We start from the raw sequence: 22,317 nt of genomic DNA on the forward strand, positions 1-22,317 counted from the left end.
AAATATAGTTTGATTAAAGATAGTCAGCATGGCTTTGTGAGGGGCAGGTCATGCCTCATTGAATTCTTTGAGGATGTGATAAGACACATTGATGAAGGTCGGGCAGTGGATGTGGTGCATATGGATTTCAGTAAGGCATTTGATAAGGTTCCCCATGGTAGGCTCATTCAAAAAGTTAGGCGGCATGGGATACAGGGAAATTTGGCTGGCTGGATACAGAATTGGCTGGCTGAAAGAAGACAGCGAGTGGTAGTGGCTGGAATGTATTCTGCCTGGAGGTCGGTGACCAGTAGTGTCCCGCAAGGATCTGTTCTGGGACCTCTGCTCTTTGTGGATTTTATAAATGACTTGGATGGGGAAGTGGAAGGGTGGGTTAGTAAGTTTGCTGATGACACAAAGGTTGGGGGAGTTGTAGATAGCGTTGAAGGTTGTTGCAGGTTACAGCAGGACATTGACAGGATGCTGAGCTGGGCTGAGAAGCGGCAGATGGAGTTCAACCTTGATAAATGTGAAGTGATTCATTTTGGAAGGTCGAATTTGAATGCTGAATACAGGGTTAAAGGATTCTTCGAAGTGTGGAGGAACAGAGGGATCTTTGGGTCCACGTACATAGATTCCTCAAAGTTGCCACCCAGATTTATAAGGTAATAAGAAGGCGTATGGTGCGTTGGCTTTCATTAATAGGGGAATTGAGTTTAAGAGCTGCGAGGTTTTGCTGCAGCTTTATAAAACTCTAGTTAGACCACACTTGGAATATTGTGTCCAGTTCTGGTGGCCTTGTTATAGGAAGGATGCTTTGGAGAGGGTACAGAGGAAATTTACCAGGATGCTGCCTGGGCTGGAGGGCTTTTCTCACTGGAGCGAAGAAGGCAGAGAGGTGATTTGATAGAGGTGTACAAGGTGATGAGAGGCATGGATAGAGTGGATAGCCAGAGACCTTTCCCCAGGATGGAAATGGCTGTCACGAGGGGACATAATTTTATGGTGATTGGAGGAAGGTATAGGGGAGATGTCAGAGGTAGGTTCTTTACGCAGAGAGTGGTGGGTGTGTGGAATGCACTGCCAGCTGGGCTGGTGGAGTCAGAGTCATTAGGGATATTTAAGCGACTCTACGACAGGCACATGGACAGCAGTAAATTGAAATTGAAGGAGTGTAGGTTAGGTTGATCTTCGATTAGGCTAAATGGTCGGCACAACATCGTGGGCTGAAGGGCCTGTACTGTGCTGTACTGTTCTATGTTCGATTTGTCTGTTTGCCCTCCTCCATCAGAATGCCCTCCAGCCGTTCGGTGACTTAAGCATCATGGAGTCTCTTTGCAGCCGCAGAAACACCTGTCAGTTCATGGCACCCATGGTGCCGTATATTCGGCTGCCATTGCTTTCCCTGTACAGTCCCCCCCCCCCCCCCCCCCCTGCCCACACACATACAATATCCAAAGCAGTGTATCTGTTAGAAAGGTTGCCCACAGGGGATTCCTGCCTTCCTCCACTCTGCCTGATGGTCACCAATTCCCTCTATGCCTGTTCCCTTCACCGACGGTTTGACCAGCTTACTGAACGTGCTTGCCTCTGCATCACGGATGCACCACAGTGAATCCACCCTCAGCTCCAACTCCGAAATGTAAACTGCGAGGACATTGTTCCCAGACTGCTTCACTGCAATGCTGAGTGCGAGGACATTATTCCCAGACTGCTTCACTGCAATGCTGAGTGCGAGGACATTATTCCCAGACTGCTTCACTGCAATGCTGAGTGCGAGGACATTATTCCCAGACTGCTTCACTGCAATGCTGAGTGCGAGGACATTGTTCCCAGACTGCTTCACTGCAATGCTGAGTGCGAGGACATTATTCCCAGACTGCTTCACTGCAATGCTGAGTGCGAGGACATTATTCCCAGACTGCTTCACTGCAATGCTGACTGTGAGGATCCCGTTCTCAGACTGCTTCATTATGACGCTGACTGTGAGGATACTGTTCCCAGACTGCTTCACTGTGACACTGACTGTCAGGATACTGTTCCCAGACTGCTTCACTGTGACACTGACTGAGGACCCCGTTCTCAGACTGCTTCATTATGACGCTGACTGTGAGGACCCCGTTCTCAGACTGCTTCATTGTGACGCTGACTGTGAGGACCCCGTTCCCAGACTGCTTCACTGTAACGCTGACTGTGAGGACACCGTTCCCAGGCTGCTTCATTGTGATGCTGACTGCGAGGACCCTGTTCCCAGACTGCTTCATTGTGACGCTGACTGCGAGGACCCCGTTCCCAGACTGCTTCACTGTGACGCTGACTGCGAGGACCCTGTTCCCAGACTGCTTCACTGTGACACTGACTGTGAGGACACTGTTCCCAGGCTGCTTCACTGACGCTGACTGCGAGGACCCCGTTCCCAGACTGCTTCATTGTGACGCTGACTGCGAGGACAGCGTTCCCAGACTGCTTCACTGTGACGCTGACTGCGAGGACCCTGTTCCCAGACTGCTTCACTGTGACGCTGACTGCGAGGACCCGGTTCCCAGACTGCTTCACTGTGACGCTGACTGCAGGACACTGTTCCCAGACTGCTTCACATTGACGATGACTGCGAGGACCCCGTTCCCAGACTGCTTCACTGTGACGCTGATTGCGAGGACCCCGTTCCCAGACTGCTTCACTGTGACGCTGACTGCAGGACACTGTTCCCAGACTGCTTCACTGTGACGCTGACTGCGAGGACACTGTTCCCAGACTGCTTCACTGTGACACTGACAGCAAGGACACTGTTCCCAGACTGCTTCATTGTGACGCTGACTGTGAGGACCCTGTTCCCAGACTGCTTCACTGTAACGCTGACTGCGAGGACACTGTTCCCAGGCTGCTTCATTGTGACGCTGACTGCGAGGACACTGTTCCCAGGCTGCTTCATTGTGACGCTGACTGCGAGGACACTGTTCCCAGACTGCTTCACTGTGACGCTGACTGCGAGGACACTGTTCCCAGACTGCTTCATTGTGACGCTGATTGTGAGGACCCCGTTCTCAGACTGCTTCACTGTGACACTGACTGCAAAGACCCCGTTCCCAGACTGCTTCACTGTGACGCTGACTGCGAGGACCCCGTTCCCAGACTGCTTCAATGTGATGCTGGCTGCGAGGGCCCCATTCCCAGACTGCTTCACTGCAATGCTGACTGCGAGGACACTGTTCCCAGACTGCTTCACTGTGACGCTGACTGTAAGGACACTATTCCCAGACTGCTACACTGTGACGCTGACTGTAAGGACACTATTCCCGACTGCTTCAATGTGACGTTGACTGTGAGGACTCCATTCCCAGACTGCTTCACTGTGACGCTGTCCAATCCCAATCTCCCTCACCCTCCCCTCACATCCCACATTCTTTAATGCCCCATCCTCTTTTCCAGTGGTTTGAGAGTGGAATAGTGATTGAGTCTCTGTGTTGATTCCTCTCTCTCTCTCTCATTCTGTCTCTTTGGTGTAGATGGGCCGAATTCTCCGCAGGGATAAGGATCGATGTCGAGCTGTTGTACAGTTACAGCGGGAGGATGAGCAGGTCCTGAAAATCGACTACGACTCCATATGTCACTACGTGGGAGCCACGGACGATGATTGAGTGGGTTTCCCATTCCCCGGGAGAGGCAGCGTGTACGTGTCCAGTGCATTCCTCACGCCGTTTCAGATCTCAAAGCCGGAATTCCCCCCTTTGGCGGGGGAGGGGAGAAGGCGATGAAGGAGCCCGGAATGATCCCAGCCGTAGATGTTGTTCCAGCTTGCCTGACTGACTTGTACCAATTTGGGAACGGGCAGTTCTCCATCCTGAACTCTAGTGGGGTGGGGTGGGGGCGGGTGCGTGCACGTGTGGGGAACAGGGAGGGACGGGTTAGGGGTTGGGAGGATGGGAGGGATTTCTAGTGACAGATTTGTAACAGTGTTTGGGTATTTTTGTATATCGTACTTGCAGGATAAAGAATGGAAATACTGAACTCTGTGGGATTGAACGCAACAATCAGAGATTTATGAGATGGTTGTGAACTGTACAGTCTCAGTCTAGACTGAGGCCAAATCTGTGAAGCAATTGAACACATCATGGACTATATACGTGACTCTAAGTGGCCATTCAACATGACTATAACAACAACCCACATATCTGTGGGCAGCACGGTAGCATTGTGGATAGCACAATCGCTTCACAGCTCCAGGGTCCCAGGTTCGATTCTGGCTTGGGTCAGTGTCTGTGCGGAGTCTGCACATCCTCCCCGTGTGTGCGTGGGTTTCCTCCGGTTTCCTCCCACAGTCCAAAGATGTGCGGGTTAGGTGGATTAGCCATGATAAATTGCCCTTAGTGTTGGGTGGGGTTACTGAGTTATGGGGATAGGGTGGAGGTGTTGACCTTGGGTAGGGGGTAGGGTGATCTTGCCAAAAGACGGTGCAGACTCGATGGGCCGAATGGCCTCCTTCTGCACTGTAAATTCTATGATCAAATTCGATGATAACATCCCTCCCCTTTATTTATAAGGTCCAACATAACAAATAACTAGTATTTTAACACAGTCATTAAAACATATATATATGACAGTCAAAAGCATTAAATCATTACGCAGTCATAGGAAAGACGATCTGGTGGGCGTCTATTCTGCACTGGCTGATTGCACGCTTTAGGGATTTGGTTGTTCTTGACCTCGGAGCTACTCAGGTTTTTCAGAGGATGGCTCCACCCTGGCAGGCGTTACAGTCCCTTTTGCAGAAGGAGGACGAGTAGCAACAGAGGTTTGTTCAGTTTCCACGGATTGACCAGATGTTGCACTCATGTGGTGGTGTGGATGGCGGTTCATCCGGACGTATGTGGCATTTACGGTACTGGCACATTGTATATAACAACTAATCTGTGTGTCATCTCCACACTTGCTCATCTCCAGTTTGTACTGTGTAAGAGACGGGGCCAGTTTTCTCCAATACAGTTACAGGAACCTACTACTCACTGGTGCTAAAGCTCCATGCCAACACTTGCATCTTTTTGAAGTACCTTCTCCTTAAGATTTGTGGCTACTGATAATTATAATAATAATCTTTATTGTCACAAGTAGGCTTACGTTAACACTGCAATGAAGTTACTGTGAAAAGCCCCGAGTCGCCACATTCCGGCGCCTGTTCGGTACACAGAGGGAGAATTTGGAATGTCCAGTTCACCTAACAGCACGTCTTTCGGGACTTGTGGGAGAAAACCAGAGCACCCGGAGGAAATCCACGCAGACACCGGGAGAACGTGCAGACTCGGCAGACAGTGACCCAGCTGGGAATCGAACCTGGGACCCTGGTGCTGTGAAGCTACAGTGCTAACCACTGTGCTACGCATCTTGGACGTCTCCTCCAGTAAATCAAAGGTAGTTCTCAGCTTCCTCTTCATTAGTATTCACAAGTCCTCAGACATTGAATTAGCCCATGTCCAAATGCAGGAATTCCTGGACAACATCCAGGTTTGGGCTGACAAATGGCAAATTGCATTCATGCCACACAAGTGCCAGGCAATGACCATCTACAAGAGAGGATCTAACCCCGTAACATTCAATGGCCTTACCATTGCTGAATCTCATGCAATCAATATCCTGGGGGTTGCCACTGATCAGAAACTGAACTGGACTGGCCATATATATACTGTGGCTACCAGAGCAGGTCAAAGGCTAGGAATCCTACAGTGAATAACTCTCCTCCAGAACTCCCCCTTGAAATCCTGTCCGCCATCCACAAGGCGCAAGTCAGTAGTGTGATGGAATACTCTCCACTTGCCTGGATAAATGTGGCTCCAACAATGCTCCAAAAGCTCTACACCATCCAGAACAAAACAGTCCCAGTGATTTCCACCCCTTCAACAAACGCTCCACCACCGACGAACAGTGGCAGCTGTGTGTACTATCCACAAGATGCACTGCAGGAACTCGTTCATGTTCCTTCGGCAGCACCTTCCAAGCACACGACCACTACCATCTAGAGGGACAAGTGCAGCTGATACCTGAGAACACCACCACCTGGAGGTTCCCCTTCAAGTCACTATCCTGACATGGAAATCTATTGCCGTTCCTTCACTGTCGCTGGGGCAACACCTTGGAACTCCCTAACAACACAGTGGGTGTACCTCCACCTTGGGGACTACAGCGGTTCAAGGCGGCAGCTCACCACCATTTTGTGAAGGGCAACTAGGGATGGGCAATAAATGCTGGGCCCGGCCGGTGAAACTCATATACCATAAATTAATTTATAACAAGTAGGGCAGCAGGGTAGCATGGTGTTTAGCATAAATGCTTCACAGCTCCAGGGTCCCAGGTTCGATTCCCGGCTGGGTCACTGTCTGTGTGGAGTCTGCACGTCCTCCCCCTGTGTGCGTGGGTTTCCTCCGGGTGCTCCGGTTTCCTCCCACAGTCCAAAGATGTGCGGGTTAGGTGGATTGGCCATGCTAAATTGCCCGTAGTGTCCTAATAAAAAAAGTAAGGTTAAGGGGGAGGGGTTGTTGGGTTACGGGTGTAGGGTGGATACGTGGGTTTGAGTAGGGTGATCATGGCTTGGCACAACATTGAGGGCCGACGGGCCTGTTCTGTGCTGCACTGTTCTATGTTCTAAAGCCGGGTGTGTGGTGTGGTGATAAGTCACCAAGAATCTGGTTAAGCTGTCGTGTAATGAACCTTGATCCTTGGAGGCTTTGTGCATGCTTCAAAGACTGGACAAACCTTTCAGCTAAATAATTTGTGGATGGGTGGTACGGTGCTGATTTGATGTGTTGGATACTCTTATCCTTAAATAGCCCGCAAACGCATGAGCTGTGGACCATTGTTGCTCACGATTTGTTCTCGTTTCCCAAATGTGGCGAAAATCTCATCAAGTTTTCAGTGGTTTGCTCTGCAGTTGTTGACCTTGTTAAGATCAGCTCAGGCCATTTTGAGTGTGTGCCCCTCGACTGGACCAGCAAAGTCAGCGTGTAGACATTGCCACGGCATTTTAAGCCGCTCCCATGGATGCAATGGGGACAACGGTGCTCCATTCCCAACCCGTGCACATGGGCACATTCTTGCCTTTTCCTCTGGGCATTGATTCCTGGCCATCAGAAGTAGCTCCATGCTAGTTATTTCATTTGAGCTATACCTGGGTGTCCTTCATGTAATTGATCCAATACACTTTGTTGCAAATTTGGAGCAATTATTATTTCCATCCCCAATAACCGATATCCTCCCTGTGCTGTTAACTCAGGTCTCTGGGAAATGTACGGTTTAAATTCAGGATGTGTTCCCCTTTAATTTTATTTCTAGTACCTTATCGATCACAATTTAATTTCTGGTGTGTCTTTGGACTTGAGCTGCAATTATAGAATCGTTACAGTGCAGAAGGGGGCCATTCAGCCCATTGAGTATGCACACACTCTCTGAAAGAGCACTCCACCCTAGCTCACTTCCCCGCCTGATCCCAATAACCCTTTAACTTAACCTATACTTCCTGGACTCTTAAGGGACAATTTAACATGGCCAATCCATCCAACCTGCACGCCTTTGGACTATGGGAAGAAATCAGAGCACCCGGAGGAAATGCAGGCAGTAAGTGCAAACTTAACACAGACTTTTCCCTGGATGACTTCCAAGTTATGCAAGTGTTCTTCATTAATGCCAGTGTTATACGTTTAGCTGCTGTTGTATAAAGAGTCAAAGGTTCTGCTCCTTTACACAAACACCTTTATTTTACTTTAACAGACTCTGCACAAAACTCTATCACAAAGGCCACCTGAAGCCCCTTTACATATCAGTGTCAATGATTTGGTACTTAACATAAATGAGTAAACTAATAAGAATGTGTCTTAACTCATTACTTAAAGGGATCCCCTTCCATGGAGAAAAAAATTAGGTGAAAACAAAATTACAAGAAACTCAAAAACACTCAATTTCCCCCTTTTTTCATTTTTTGGGAAAAAAAGTCACAGAAACAGGCGCCCTTCATCAACAATATCCAAAAGTTTCTGTGAACTAGCCCCTCTTTTTGTAAAACAGTCTGACAATTGATAGCTACTGTCGACCCATTTAATTTCTGCTATTTCCCCTTTGTCCAACATTGGGGGCCTCACGGTAGCATGGTGGTTAGCATCAATGCTTCACAGCTCCAGGGTCCCAGGTTCGATTCCCAGCTGGGTCACTGTCTGTGTGGAGTCTGCACGTCCTCCCCGTGTGTGCGTGGGTTTCCTCCGGGTGCTCCGGTTTCCTCCCACAGTCCAAAGATGTGCAGGTTAGGTGGATTGGCCATGCTAAATTGCCCGTAGTGTAAGGTTAATGGGGGGATTGTTGGGATACGGGTTACGTGGGTTTAAGTAGGGTGATCATTGCTCGGCACAACATCGAGGGCTGAAGGGCCTGTTCTGTGCTGTACTGTTCTATGTTCTATCTGCTTCAAATTTGCAATGTCTATCCTTAACTTTTTTTCATTGACAATTTTTGTGGAGTGCACATTTTCCCACAGGGATTTTTTTGTAAATGTGACATTCAATAGGTATATTACCCTAATCCCAACATTTCTGTCAATATCTGAGATATATAAAAGGCCATATCCATGCCTCTACAAGGCTTAACATCTCAGCAGCCAAAGTGCTTTTGACCATTCTCCTTATTTTCTTTGTTGCCAACACAAGAGGGCAATATTTACCAATGTTCCCCAAAAGGAAAATTATAAAATCTCCTGCGCTTGAAACCATCACATAAATTTGCAGAGGATGCATCACTATAAACTATGAGTTTCAAGTGCCTAAGATCACCTAAAACCAGGAACCTCAAAACACACTCCTGCATTTTTAGTTTGGCAAACCCTTTGTGGATAGCACAATCGTTTCACAGCTCCAGGGTCCCAGGTTCAATTCCGGCTTGGGTCACTGTCTGTGCGGAGTCTGCACATCCTCCCCGTGTGTACATGAGTTTCCTCCGGGTGCTCCGGTTTCCTCCCACAGTCCAAAGATGTGCAGGTTAGGTGGATTGGCCATGATAAATTGCCTCTAGTGTCCAAAATTGCCCTTAGTGTTGGGTGGGGTTATGGGGATAGGGTGGAGGTGTTGACCTTGGGTAGGGTGCTCTTTCCAGGAGCCGGTGCAGACTCGATGGGCTGAATGGCCTCCTTCTGCACTGTAAATTCTATGTAATTTGCTCATATTATGTCTTCCATTTGGGATCATTCATTTTTGTACTCAACTCTAAGACATCAAAACTCACGTCCGGTCTAGTCTGTCTACCTAACCAATTCAGTTGCCCAATTAAATTTTGCAGTTGCTCTTTTTCCATCTTGGAAACCATTGCGTCTTTTTGTGAAAGACCGCGACTAATTGCTATTGGGCCGATGCTTCCCAAATAAGATTGCTGACGTAAAGTTGCCCCTAACTTAGTCTGTCCGATTTCCAATCCAATATATTTAAATGCACCGGAAGCCTGACTTCCAACCCTAAATTCTTTCCTCAAACCAGAGAGTACAACAGCTTTGAAATCACTAGTCCCACCGCACAAAAAATCATCGACATGCATTATAAAGATGCCAGAAAGATTTCCTTTATAGTGCCAGTAAAACATTGCCGAATCTGCTTTCAACTGGAAACAGCCTAACTTAAACAAAACTCGAAAAATACCAGACTCTAGATGCATCATTTAATCCATATACACATTTGTTTAACTTCCAGAGTACCCCTTCTGTGTTAGCTGCCTCTTTAGGAGGACAGAGAAAAATGTCTCTCTGGAGCTGATGCCCCTGCAAAAAGGCAGCTATCATAGCTATAGATTTTCATTCCCATCCCTTTGTGGCTAATAGAGCCAAGAAGATCTTTAAAATAACCTTTCCTGCCAGAGGTGAATCTACCCTTAAATCCTGATCTTCTAAGTTTTCTTTAAATCCCCTTGCCACAAAGCCTGGCCTTTGCCTTATAAGTTCCATCCAGAAGAACCTTTTCTGTGCAAATCCATCTGTGAGATAGAGCTCTTTGACCCCTATTCGGTACTTCCCATGTATACCCGAAATTCACTCCAACTATGCAGTTCTTGTTGGTTGGCATCTTTGGTAACTTTTTCACCTAATTTATTGGAAGCCACCAAAATCTCACGCGCATGTGGGCTTCTACTCCTATTAGTATTCGTCGTCTTACTCATGTTCCGAGACCTTGACAAACTATGTCCCCTCTCCCGCCTGGTATCTTGTTCTGTACTGCAACAGCTTGATCTTTCCCTTCTGCTGTGGTGTGTCCTTTCAATAGTTCTCGACCTATTCCTGCGGACCTGTTCACTATCCGATGTACTATCTGAGCCGGCACTGCATTTCTGTGCCCTCCATTTTTGTACTTTGTGTTCCCAATCCATTGCCTTGACTCCCTCCCTGAATGCTGTACATTCAACCAATGTTTATACTATCCAGTGGCCTTCCCTGCTCTACTAATAACAGTTGCATCCTTCCATTGACTAGACCCTTCAGACAGGTATGTCACTTTTGTACCATTGCCATGTTGCAAAATAATTGTTTTGCCATCTATGTCATGATCTTCCCTGGGCCTTTCCATTCATTAAAATTGTCTTTCTTATAGTCTCCTTGCTGAAAAACGGTATTTGATGGCCGTACATTATGCCTTAAAGCTCTGTGAATTCTATAAGATACTTCTGTTTCCAAAAAAGCCTTTCTACTGCTATGTAATGCATTTAAATGCTCAGCAAAGGCAGAGATAATTGTAGTCCATTCCCAAGCTGGAGGCTGGTCATCCAAAATGGACAGAATTTTAGGATTTCTACCAAACACTAACTGATAGGGACTATAGCCCCCAACCATCTGCAATGAATTCTTTCCATGTACCGCCCATGCTAAAGCTGAATTTAGCTTGCAATTTGGTCTAATCCAAAATTTTCTGGAGCATGTCATTGATTACAGCATGGTTTCTTTCACAGACACCATTACTGCGATGCTGAGGAGGTCATGGATAGCACGTTCAGTGAGTTGGTCACACCGCAGATGAGGATTGGTGAGGGAGACAAGGAATGGGTGACCAAAACGCAGAGAAACAGCAGGAAGGCAGTGCAGGTGTCCCCTGTGGTCATCTCCCTCCAAAACAGGAATACAGTTTTGGATACTGTGGGGGGAGATGACTCACCAGGGGAAGGCAGTAGTAGCCAGGCTCATGGCACCATGGCTGGCTCTTCTGCACAGAAGGGCGGGAAAAAGACTGGCAGGGCTATAGTCATAGGGGATTCAATCGGAAGGGGTGTAGACAGGCGTTTCTCTGGTCGAAAACAAGACTCCCGAACGGTATGTTGCTTCCTGGGTGCTCGGGTCAGGGATGTCTCCGATCGGCTGCAGGACATACTAAAGGGGGAGGGTGAACAGCCAGTTGTCGTGGTGCATATAGGCACCAACGATATAGGTAAAAAAAGGGATGAGGTCCTACAATCAGAATTTAGGGAGTTAGGAGATAAGTTTAAAAAGTAGGACCTCACAGGTAGTAATCTCAGGATTGCTACCAGTGCCATGGGACAGTCCGAGTAGAAATTCAAGAATAGTCAGAATGAATACGTGGCTTGAGAGATGGTGCAGGAGGGAGGGGTTCAGATTTTTGGGACACTGGAACCGGTTCTGGGGGCAGTGGGACCATTACAAACTGGATGGTCTACACCTGGGCACGACTGGAACCAATGTCCTAGGGGGTGCTTTTGCTAACACTGTTGGGGAGGTTTTAAACTAATGTGGCAGGGGGATGGGAACCAGATTAGGAAGTTAGAGGTCAGTAAAGAGGCAGCTACTAAAGCCAGTAACGTATGAGACAATAAACTAAATGTGACTAAGGGGAAGAGTAGACAGGGAAGAGATGATGAACGCAAAGGGACAGGTGGTCTGAGGTGCATTTGTTTTAATGCAAGAAGTGTAGCAGGTAAGGCAGATGAACTTAGGGCTTGGATCAGTACCTGGGAATATGATGTTATTGGTATTACTGAGACTTGGTTGAGGGAAGGGCAGGACTGGCAACTGAATATCCCAGGGTATAGATGCTTCAGGAGGGATAGAGAGGGAGGTAGAAGAGGTGGAGGAGTTGCATTACTCGTCAGAGATTATATCAAGCTGTGATTAAGGCGGGCACGATGGAGGATTCGAGCACTGAGGCAATATGGATGGAGCTGAGAAATAGGAAGGGTGCAGTAACATTGTTGGGACTTTACTACAGACCTCCCAAAAGCGACCATGAAGTAGAGGTACAAATATGCAGACAGATTATAGAAAAATGTGGGAGCAATAGGTGGTTGTGATGGGAGATTTTAACTTCCCCAACATTGAATGGGATTCGTGTAGTGTTGGAGGCGTAGATGGAGCAGAGTTTGTAAGGAGCATCCAGGAGAGTTTTTTAGAGCAGTATGTAAATAGTCCAACTCGGGAAGGGGCCATATTGGACCTGGTATTGGGGAATAATCCCGGCCAGGTGGTTGATGTTTCAGTCGGTGATTACTTTGGGAATAGCAATCACAATTCCGTAAGTTTTAGAATACTCATGGACAAGGACAAGAGTGGTCCGAAAGGAAGAGTACTAAATTGGGGAAAGGCAGAGTATAACAAAATTCGGCAGGAGCTAGGGAATGTGGATTGGGAGCAACTGTTTAAGGGTAAATCCACATTTGAAATGTGGGAGTCTTTTAAGGAAAGGTTGATTAGAGTGCAGGACAAACATGTTACTGTGAAAATGAAAGATAGAAATGGCAAGATTAGGGAACCATGGATGACGGGTGAAATTGTGAGACGAGCTAAAATGAAAAAGGAAGCATACATAGGATCGAGGCAACTCAAAACTGATGAAGCTTTGGAGGAATATCGGGAAAGTAGGACGAATCTCAAACGCGCAATAAAGAGGGCGAAAAGGGGTCATGAAATATCTTTGGCTAACAGGGTTAAGGAAAATCCCAAAGCCTTTTATTCGTATGTAAGGAGCAAGAGGGTAACTAGAGAAAGGATTGGCCCACTCAAAGACAAAAGAGGATATTTATGCGTGGACTCAGAGGAAATGGGTGAGATTCTTAATGAGTACTTTGCATCAGTATTCACAAAGGAGAGGGCCAAGACAGATGTTGAGGCTAGGGATGGATGTTTCAATACTCCAGGTCAAGTTGTCATACGGAAGGGGGAAGTTTTGGGTATTCTAAAAGACATTAAGGTGGACAAGTCCCCAGGACCGGATGGGATCTATCCCAGGTTACTGAGGGAAGCGAGGGTTAAAATAGCTGGGACCTTAACAGACATCTTTGCAGCTTCCTTGAGCATGGGTGAAGTCCCGGAGGACTGGAGAATTGCTAATGTTGTCCCTTTGTTTAAGAAGGGTAGCAGGGAAAATCCAGAGAATTATAGACCTGTGAGTTTGACGTCAGTGATAGGCAAACTGTTGGAGAAGATACTGAAGGATAGGATCTATTCACATCTGGAAGAAAATAGACTTATCAGTGATAGGCAGCATGGTTTTGTGCAGGGAAGGTCATGTCTTACAAACCTAATAGAATTCTTTGAGAAAGTGACAAAGTTGATTGATGAGGGAAGGGCTGTAGATGTCATATACATGGACTTTAGTAAGGCGTTTGATAAGGTTTCCCATGGCAGATTGATGGAAAAAGTGAAGTCGTATGGGGTTCAGGGTGTACTAGCTAGATGGATAAAGAACTGTCTGGGCAACAAGAGACAGAGAGTAGTGGTGGAAGTGAGTATCTCAAAATGGAGAAGGGAGACTAGTGGTGTTCCACAGGGATCCGTGCTCCGACCACTGCTGTTTGTGATCTACATAAATGACCTGGAGGAAGGTATAGGTGGTCTGATTAGCAAGTTTGCAGATGATACTAAGATTGGTGGAGTTGCAGATAGCGGGGAGGACTGTCAGAGAATACAACAAAATATAGATAGATTGGAGAGTTGGGCAGAGAAATGGCAGATGGCGTTCAATCCAGGCAAATGCGAGGTGATGCATTTTGGAAGATCAAATTCAATATGGTCAATGGAAGGGTCTTGGGGAAAATTGATGTACAGAGAGATCTGGGAGCTCAGGTCCATTGTACCCTGAAGGTGGCAACGCAGATTGATAGAGTGGTCAAGAAGGCATACAGCATGCTTGCCTTCATCGGACAGGGTATTGAGTACAAGAGTTGGCAGGTCATGTTACAGTTGTATAGGACTTTGGTTCGGCCACATTTGGAATACTGCGTGCAGTTCTGGTCGCCACATTAACAGAAGGATGTGGATGCTTTGGAGAGGGTGCAGAGGAGGTTCACCAGGATGTTGCCTGGTATGGAGGGTGCTAGCTATGAAGAAAGGTTGAGTAGATTAGGATTGTTTTCGTTGGGAAGACGGAGGTTGAGGGGGGACCTGATTGAGGTCTACAAAATTATGAGAGGTATGGACAGGGTGGATAGCAACAAGCTTTTCCCAAGAGTGGGGGTGTCAGTTGCAAGGGGTCACGATTTCAAGGTGAGAGGGTGAAAGTTTAAGGGAAATGTGCAAGGAAAGTTTTTTACGCAGAGGGTGGTGGGTGCCTGGAACGCTTTACCAGCGGAGGTGGTAGAGGCGGGCACGATAGCATCATTTAAGAGGCATCTGGACAGGTATATGAACGGGTGGGAAAATAGGAGACAGATTTAGATAAAGGATCTGGATCGGCGCATGCTGGGAGGGCCGAAGGGCCTGTTCCTGTGCTGTAATTTTCTTTGTTCTTTGTGCAACAAAGAGAAATGTGGTTTCCGCACAAACAGACTGGCCATCCTCGGCTACGTCGTGGAAAACGGAGTCCTGGGCCCAGACCCGGACCATATGCTCTTAGAACTCCCCCTCCCCCATTGCCCCAATGCCCTCAAACGGTGCTTGGGCTTCTTCTCCTACTACACCCAGTGGGTCCCTCAATATGCGGATAAAGCCCGCCCACTCTTTAAGGCCACACGATTTCCCCTGTCAGCTGAGGCACGCCAGGCCTTCAACTACATCAAGGAGGACATCGCCAAAGCGGCCATGCGGGCTGTGGATGAATCCACTCCATTCCAGGTTGAGAGCGACACCTCAGAGGTAGCTCTAGCAGCCACACTAAATCAGGCAGGGGGACCAGTCGCATTTTTCTCCAGTACCCTCTCCGTTTCAGAACTCCAACACTCCTCAGTCGAGAAAGAAGCACAAGCCATTGTGGAGGCTATTCATTACTGGAGGCACTACCTCGCAGGTAGGAGGTTAACCCTCATCACCGACCAACGATCGGTTGCCTTGATGTTTGATAACTCGCAAAGGGGTAAAATAAAAAATGATAAAATTCTTCGGTGGAGGATCGAACTGTCCACCTATAATTACGATATTAAGTATCGACCCGGGAAGCTCAACGAGCCTCCGGATGCCCTCTCCCGCGGGACATGCGCCAGCGCCCAGATTGACCGACTGAAAGTCATCCACAAAGACCTCGGCCACCCTGGGGTCACCCGGCTCGCCCACTACATCAGAGCCCGAAACCTGCCTTTCTCCAACAAGGAGGTAAAAGCGGTCACCAGGGACTGCCCGATCTGTGCGGAGTGCAAACCGCACTTCTATAGACCAGACAGGGCCCACCTGGTCAAGGCTTCTAGGCCCTTTGAACGCCTCGCGATTGATTTCAAAGGGCCACTCCCCTCAACTAACAAGAGCGTTACTTTCTAAACATCGTAGACGAGTTCTCCCGTTTCCCATTTGCTATCCTGTGCCCCGACATGACCTCCCACACAGTCATTAGGGCCCTGCATAGTATCTTCACCCTGTTTAGTTTCCCCAGCTACATACACAGCGACCGGGGTTCGTCCTTCATGAGCGACGAGCTGCATCAGTACCTGCTCGACAAGGGCATTGCCTCGAGCAGGACTACCAGCTACAACCCCAGGGGGAACGGGCAGGTGGAGAGGGAGAATGCAACAGTCTGGAAGACTGTCCTACTGACCCTCCGGTCTAGAAAGCTCCAAGTCTCCCAGTGGCAGGAAGTCCTCCCAGAAGCGCTCCACGCTATTAGGTCCCTCCTATGCACAGCGACCAATCAGACCCCTCACGAGAGGCTCTTCATTTTTTCCAGGGGCACTACCACGGGGGTCTCACTTCCGGCATGGCTGAGGACACCGGGCCCGGTACTCCTGAGGAAACACGTCAGGGCACACAAAACCGACCCCCTTGTTGAGAAGGTGCGCCTGCTCCACTCCAACCCCCAGTACGCCTTCGTCGAGTTCCCTGACGGCCATCAGGACACAGTAACCCTCCGGGATCTGGCACCCGCCGGATCCAGCGCCCCCTCTACCCCCACAGAAGGACCCCTCACCCTACACTCCATGCTGCCGCCCCCTCGCGCTCCTGAGCCCACGAGCTCGCTCCACCAGTTCCGTGCACCCGCGCTGGCCAGCCCCCAGCATCCCCAGTCCCCGGTCGAACCAGAAGAGTATGAAGCTCGGACACAACCCCAGCACACTACACCCATCCAGCCACCGCAAGAGGCTGCAACCCCGGTGCTCCGCAGATCACAGCGGGCAGTTCGACCACCGGACAGTACTTTGTAGACCACCACCCCCACTGGACTTGATTTTTTTTGCAGGGGGTGAATGTCACTTAGTAATTCACACTATATTTACCAATACTATTGTAAGCGCAGTGGCGTTATCCGACCACTAGGGGGAGTAGCTCTGGGAATGCTCAGGAGTTTGTACAGGGCTCCACCCTTGGCTCCACCCACAACTCCTCCCCCTAGACTGCTGTATAAATAACCGTGCCCAGAGCCAGCCTGGGTTCATCGAGAGTTCAACGGGTAACAGGCTGGCTCTGAAGTAAGTAGATTAAAACCACTGTTCATATCTGACAGCACGTGTCTCGTGAATTGATGGTTCCATTATAGATCATGATGTCTTGTCTTCATGTTCTCTTTTTCCTTCTTGGCCTTCCTCTGTCTTCTGTTGTTCTGGTTTCCTGTGGACACAAGCATAATATCTGTTATTACCTTGTTTAAGATCTCGTATGTCTGTATGTCTGTCCTTTTATTATCAATTGCCCATTAGAATTGTCACCATATGTGACTCCCTGATTTTTTTTTAAACCAAATATTTTGGGGACAAGACATGCAAAAAGAAAATACTGTCGCAGTGCGAGCAGTCTCGTAGCCTGTGTGATGAATGCGGTGAGTGGGCGAACAATTTGTGTTCATCCTGGATACTACCTCTTATGATTACCGTCGAATCAGAAGAGTAGCTATGAACGGGTGTCCGTCGACAAACTTGTTCCTTTAATTGTCACTTGGCATTAAAAGAGTGGTTATGGTGTGGGGCCATGAATAAACGTTATCAAAAGGTGGTACACAAACAAACATTCAACATTTAAAATTAACAAACTAAAATAACAAAATAGGGCAGGCTCCATCAGAAAGAAGGACACCGTAAATCTCAATCGGTTAATTTCTACCATCATCTGGACACCTCATTGTACCCCTGCTAAAAGAGTCGCAAAGGGGCTCGTCTGGTGGGAGTCAGACTCTGAGTCATCATCTTCTCCTGGTTGCCACACTCGTGACTGGAGTAGCCATGCCAAGGCTGCTTGGGGCGATGTGGGGTCCATCCCATCATTACGGATGAGTCTGTAGGAATTATCGTGATGCCAATGTTTCATGTCTAGGTTGCAGACGGTGGGGGGCAATCTATCGTCATCGGGCGGTGGGTCCAGTTCAGGGCTTTTATATAAGTGGTCCCAAAGGGGTCAAACGAATCCTGTTCAGAGTCGCTGGGAATGGGGCCTGGTGCAGAATTGAAATCGTGTGGCGGTTCCATGGAGTCTAATGTATCAATGCTGTCGCTGTCGGTGTTGGTCGAATGAAGGGAGAGACGGAGTCGTGCCTCTGGGGGTGGAGTCGAAGTGGTGTCCGAGGATGGGCTGGACTGGTTGGGGGAGGGTAGGAATAGGTCGTCCATGGGTGGGGCGTGTTCGTCTGCTGCTGCAAGTGAGATGTGGTGTGCGTGGTTGCTCTGTGTACCATAAGCCTCAAGCTGGTTTATGTGAAATCATCCTGACTTTCCATTGGGATAAGTGATCTTATAAACGGAGGGGCTGACTTTATCTGAAATTGAGTAGGTTCCTGCGAATTTGGGGAAAGAAATGAACTGGGGTTGTACAGGGAGAGCATGACCTGCTGCCCTGCAAAAAATTCTGTGGCGTGTACCGTTTTGTCAAGACAGACTTTACTTTGTTTCTTGCGTCAACAAGCCTAACAGCTGCGGCGAGCTGGGCTGCTTTATCGTTTTTGATAATCTGCTGAACTGCTTTCTCATGGGTGACTGCGGGGCTGGCCAAATCAAGTCCTAACAAGTATTCTGTTCCCTTCATGGGTCGTCCGGTCATGAGGGTGTGGGGGGTGTATCCTGTTGAAGTGGATACCGTGTTCCTTATGAACATTAGTGCAAAGGGGAGAACTGTGTCCCATGTGGTATTGTGCTGTTGCACCATTTTCCTGAGGGTTGCCTTGAGGGTTCTGTTCATTCGCTCTGCGATTCTGCTTGATTGGGGGTGATAGGCAATGTGAAATTTTTGTTGGATGTCGAAAATTGTGAGGACATTTTTCATGACGCGTTCTGTAAAATGTGAGCCTATACTACGTGGAAGTCCCCATCATATGAAGATCTTGGCTGTCATTTTGGCCGTGTTAGAACATAGAACATAGAACATTACAGCGCAGTACCGGCCCTTCGGCCCTCGATGTTGTGCCGACCCGTGAAACCATCTGAAGCCTATCTGACCTACACTATTCCATTTTCATCCATATGTCTCTCCAGTGACCACTTAAAAGCCCTTAAAGTTGGCGAGTCTACTACTGTTGTTAATTCTGGATGGAAAAGCTTCCACCCATTTCGTGAAGGTGTCGATTACTACCAACACATACTTAAAGCCATTTTTGCAGGGGGGTGGGTAGGGGACCTATGTAATCAATCTGTAAATTCATCCAGAGGCCATTAACAGGGCCGGTGTTCTGGGTGCAAATTAAAAAATTTTCAATGTAATGCATTATATTGGATTTTAAATTGGTCCACCAGCAGAGAGGTCTGAGGTGGGCAAGGGTTGCTTCTATCCCTTGGTGTCCATGGTTGTCATGGAATTGGCAGATAATTTGGTTTCTATCTTGGGTGGGGACCACATAAATACCATCTTTTAGAGTTATGCCGTTGTGTGCCGTTAAAGCGTTTCTGTATTTATCGTAGGGGGCTGGGAAGTTACCTTTAAAACTTCACTGAACTTTTCGTCTTCCTTTTGGGCCTGAGCGAAATCTTGAATATCGGTCTGTGATACCCGGACCGCGTGTACTGGGGCACTCCCGGTGGGGGGATTCCAAAAGTTGCTGTCCTGAGAATATGCTGGAGTATTGGGGCTGAGGGTAGGGCTTTTCCGTCTGCGGGAACAAAACCTCTAGATTTTCACTGGGGTAGGAATTCCGTTAAACTATTGCAGACATATAGGCTGTCGGAGCATATGTCGGCTGGGGTTGGGAACGAGTCGGGGTGCTCTACAATATATGCTACGGCTGCTAATTCTGCTGCCTGCGAACCTAGATGTCCGGGCAATTTCAATGATATCTCCTCAAACGCGCGTCCCTGCGCATCCTCTACATAAATGTCACAACCAGTGATTCGTTTACCATTTAAAACTGTGGAGGAGCCATCCACATAAACCTTTAGGGGTGCGTTTGCGTCTGTGTGCTGGGGTTTCTTGGGTGTAGTGCCTGGTTTCGGGGGAGATGATTTGGGTACAAAGGGTCATGTATTGTGCCTGGTGGTAATGATCTCACACTCATGTGGGGTGCCTGTGTAATGTAAATTATCTGCGAGAAATGTGTGTGCCATAGTCCTTTTAACCGTAATGTCCCGTCCTTGTAAGAGTAGGGTTAAAAAAAGAGTTTGGCTGACTGTGCCGTCCATCTAGTAGATGTTGGGTTGGGGTGTGCTCTGGAAAATGGTTATGGGATTGAGTCCTGTTATATATGCAAAGTACTGAACAGCCCAAATAACTGCGAGCAAGTGCCTTTCGCAGGCAGAAAATCCTTGCTCTACTGGATCGGGAACTCGTGAAGCGTATGCTACGGGGCCTAAACGATCGTGTCTTTCCTGGAGGAGCATGGCCGAAAGTGGTTGCAACCTCAATTGCGTATGGGGAGAGTAGGTCTGGGACCTGCAATGCGGGAGCTGTGCTGAGGGCTTGTTTTAATGCATCCACGACATGCGTATGCTGTGGAAGCCATTCCCATGGGGCTTGCCTTTTTAGGAGTTCAGGAAGAGGGATTGCCTTCGTGGCAAAACCGTCTATGTGGTTCCTGCAGTAGCCAACCATTCTGAGAAATGACTGGAGGGCTGTGACATTATGAAGCAAGGGTAATTTAACAATGGAGTCAATGCGTTTTTGCTCGATCTCGCGTTTGCCATGGGTGATCACTGTGCCTAAATAAATGACTTTTTCTTGTTGAATCTGGGCCTTTTGTGGGTTTGCCTTACATCCAATTTCAGAGAGAAGTGAAATGTACTCTTCCTTAGTGTCCGTTTGTAGAAGTAAGTCATCTACATACTGGATGAGGCAATCGGGCCGGGAAAATTTAGCTAATCCATTCGCCAGCTGTCGGTGGAAAATGGAGGGTGAGTTGTGGAAGCCTTGTGGTAGGCACATCCACGTGTATTGCTGTCCCTGGAAGGTGAAAGCAAATTTGTATTGGCATGCTTTATCCAATGGAATGGACCAAAAGCCGTTGCGGATGTCCAAAACCGAGAAAAATTTTGACTGGAGTCCCTGTTTTAACATTGTCTCAGGACTCGTGGCTACGGAGGGGGCTGCTAATGGGCTCACTTTGTTTAGTTCCCTATAATTGATGGTCAGTCGCTTGAGCCATCGGGTTTCCTGACGGGCCAACTTGGGGCATTGTCAGTTGAGGCTACTGAACGAAGTATGCCTTGGTCAAGCAAACTCTGGATGACCTTTGCAATTTCTCCCTCTGCTTGTTGGGAAAAATGTACTGTTTTTGGGTTTTGGGGTTGGGTCCTGTGATGTTGACTAAACCTGCAATCTTGCCGCAGTCGTGCTTGTGCAGGGAAAAAGAAGCTTTGTGTCTCTGCAAAACATCTCTAACGTCTTGGCCTGACTAATGGCTTGTGGATCAAACCAGAAGTCTCCCACTGCACTAATCCTGTGTGTGTAGTCTCTAACTGTGAGCGTGGCGGGGGCTCGTGCTGCCTTTGTCATTCTCCACACACATTTATTTACGGGGTCGAATGAAAGATTGTGGGAGCTCATAAAATCTATCCCCAAAATGTGTTCAGCTGTCTGGGGTAGATTGACTAGAACAACGGGGTGTTTGGTTTTAATGTTGCCCATCTGAATCGCTACAGGGGCCTACCACAGTCCAAAGATGTGCAGGTTAGGTAGATTGGCCATGCTAAATTGCCCTTAGTGTCCAAATTTGCCCTTCATATTAGGGGGGGGGGGGGTACAGGGTTATGGGGATAGGGTGGAGGTGTGGACCTTGGGTAGGGTGCTCTTTCCAAGAGCCGGTGCAGACTCAATGGGTCGAATGGCCTCCTTCCGCACTGAAAATTCTATCTATGATAAGGTATCCCTGCTGCAAGTGTCCTGTGAAACTGTTGAGGGTAATAGTGCCTGTGGTGGGCCATGTATCTCACTGGAACATTGTAGAGGAATTTAGCATGGTAGGGGACCCTCCTGTGTCCCAAAGAAATTCTACGGGGTGTCCCCGGACTGTGCCTGCTACTACCGGTCTTCCGGATTTGTCCCAAAGTGTGTCACAGACCCAAGTTGGGGAGTCCGAACACCGTCAATCGGTCCTGTTCATGTCTGCGTTCTTGGAACGGGCGCTAACACTATGAATGGGCTTGGCTCTATTCTTATTTAGGGTATTTACCTGCTGGTTTCACTGTTGTTTCTGGGGCGCTTGACATTCTCGTGCGTAATGTCCTAACTGTCCGCAATTGTAGCATTCATGGGATTTAGGCTGCTGTGGGCTATTTCTTCCCTCGTTTACCCATGCAGGGTTTTGATGTGTCCTGACTGAATGCATGTTAGCATCTGCCTGCTCTTCATCTGCTTTTCCGTGATCTGACTTTCCCTGAAGGGACTGTTCCCAAGCTCGGGATAATCTCTTTAGTACCCATTTCTCATTGTGGGTATCGTTTGAGGGGTCATAATTGGCGCAAACTCTCTGTCCTGCTTCGGCCGCGTGAGAGACTAGGATTCGAGTCCATTTGGCCATATTCTCTGGTGTCAAACGGGTACGGGCTAACTCTCCA

The 22,317-nt window shown here is 48.2% G+C and overlaps 1 protein-coding gene across 1 annotated transcript in view; it reads left to right on the top strand.

Annotated features, from left to right (window-relative positions):
- gpkow (G patch domain and KOW motifs) overlaps positions 1-3,848 on the top strand; it is a 42,719-nt gene extending 38,871 nt beyond the window's left edge. Inside the window, exon 10 of the mRNA XM_038782581.1 lies at positions 3,486-3,848. Coding sequence (XP_038638509.1) covers positions 3,486-3,617 — 132 coding nt within the window. The 3' untranslated portion in view covers positions 3,618-3,848. The remainder of the gene's footprint in view (positions 1-3,485) is intronic.
- Positions 3,849-22,317: the final 18,469 nt, after the last annotated feature.

This window comes from Scyliorhinus canicula, chromosome 21 (assembly GCF_902713615.1).
Source record: "Scyliorhinus canicula chromosome 21, sScyCan1.1, whole genome shotgun sequence".
Classification (NCBI taxonomy): Eukaryota; Metazoa; Chordata; class Chondrichthyes; order Carcharhiniformes; family Scyliorhinidae; genus Scyliorhinus; species Scyliorhinus canicula.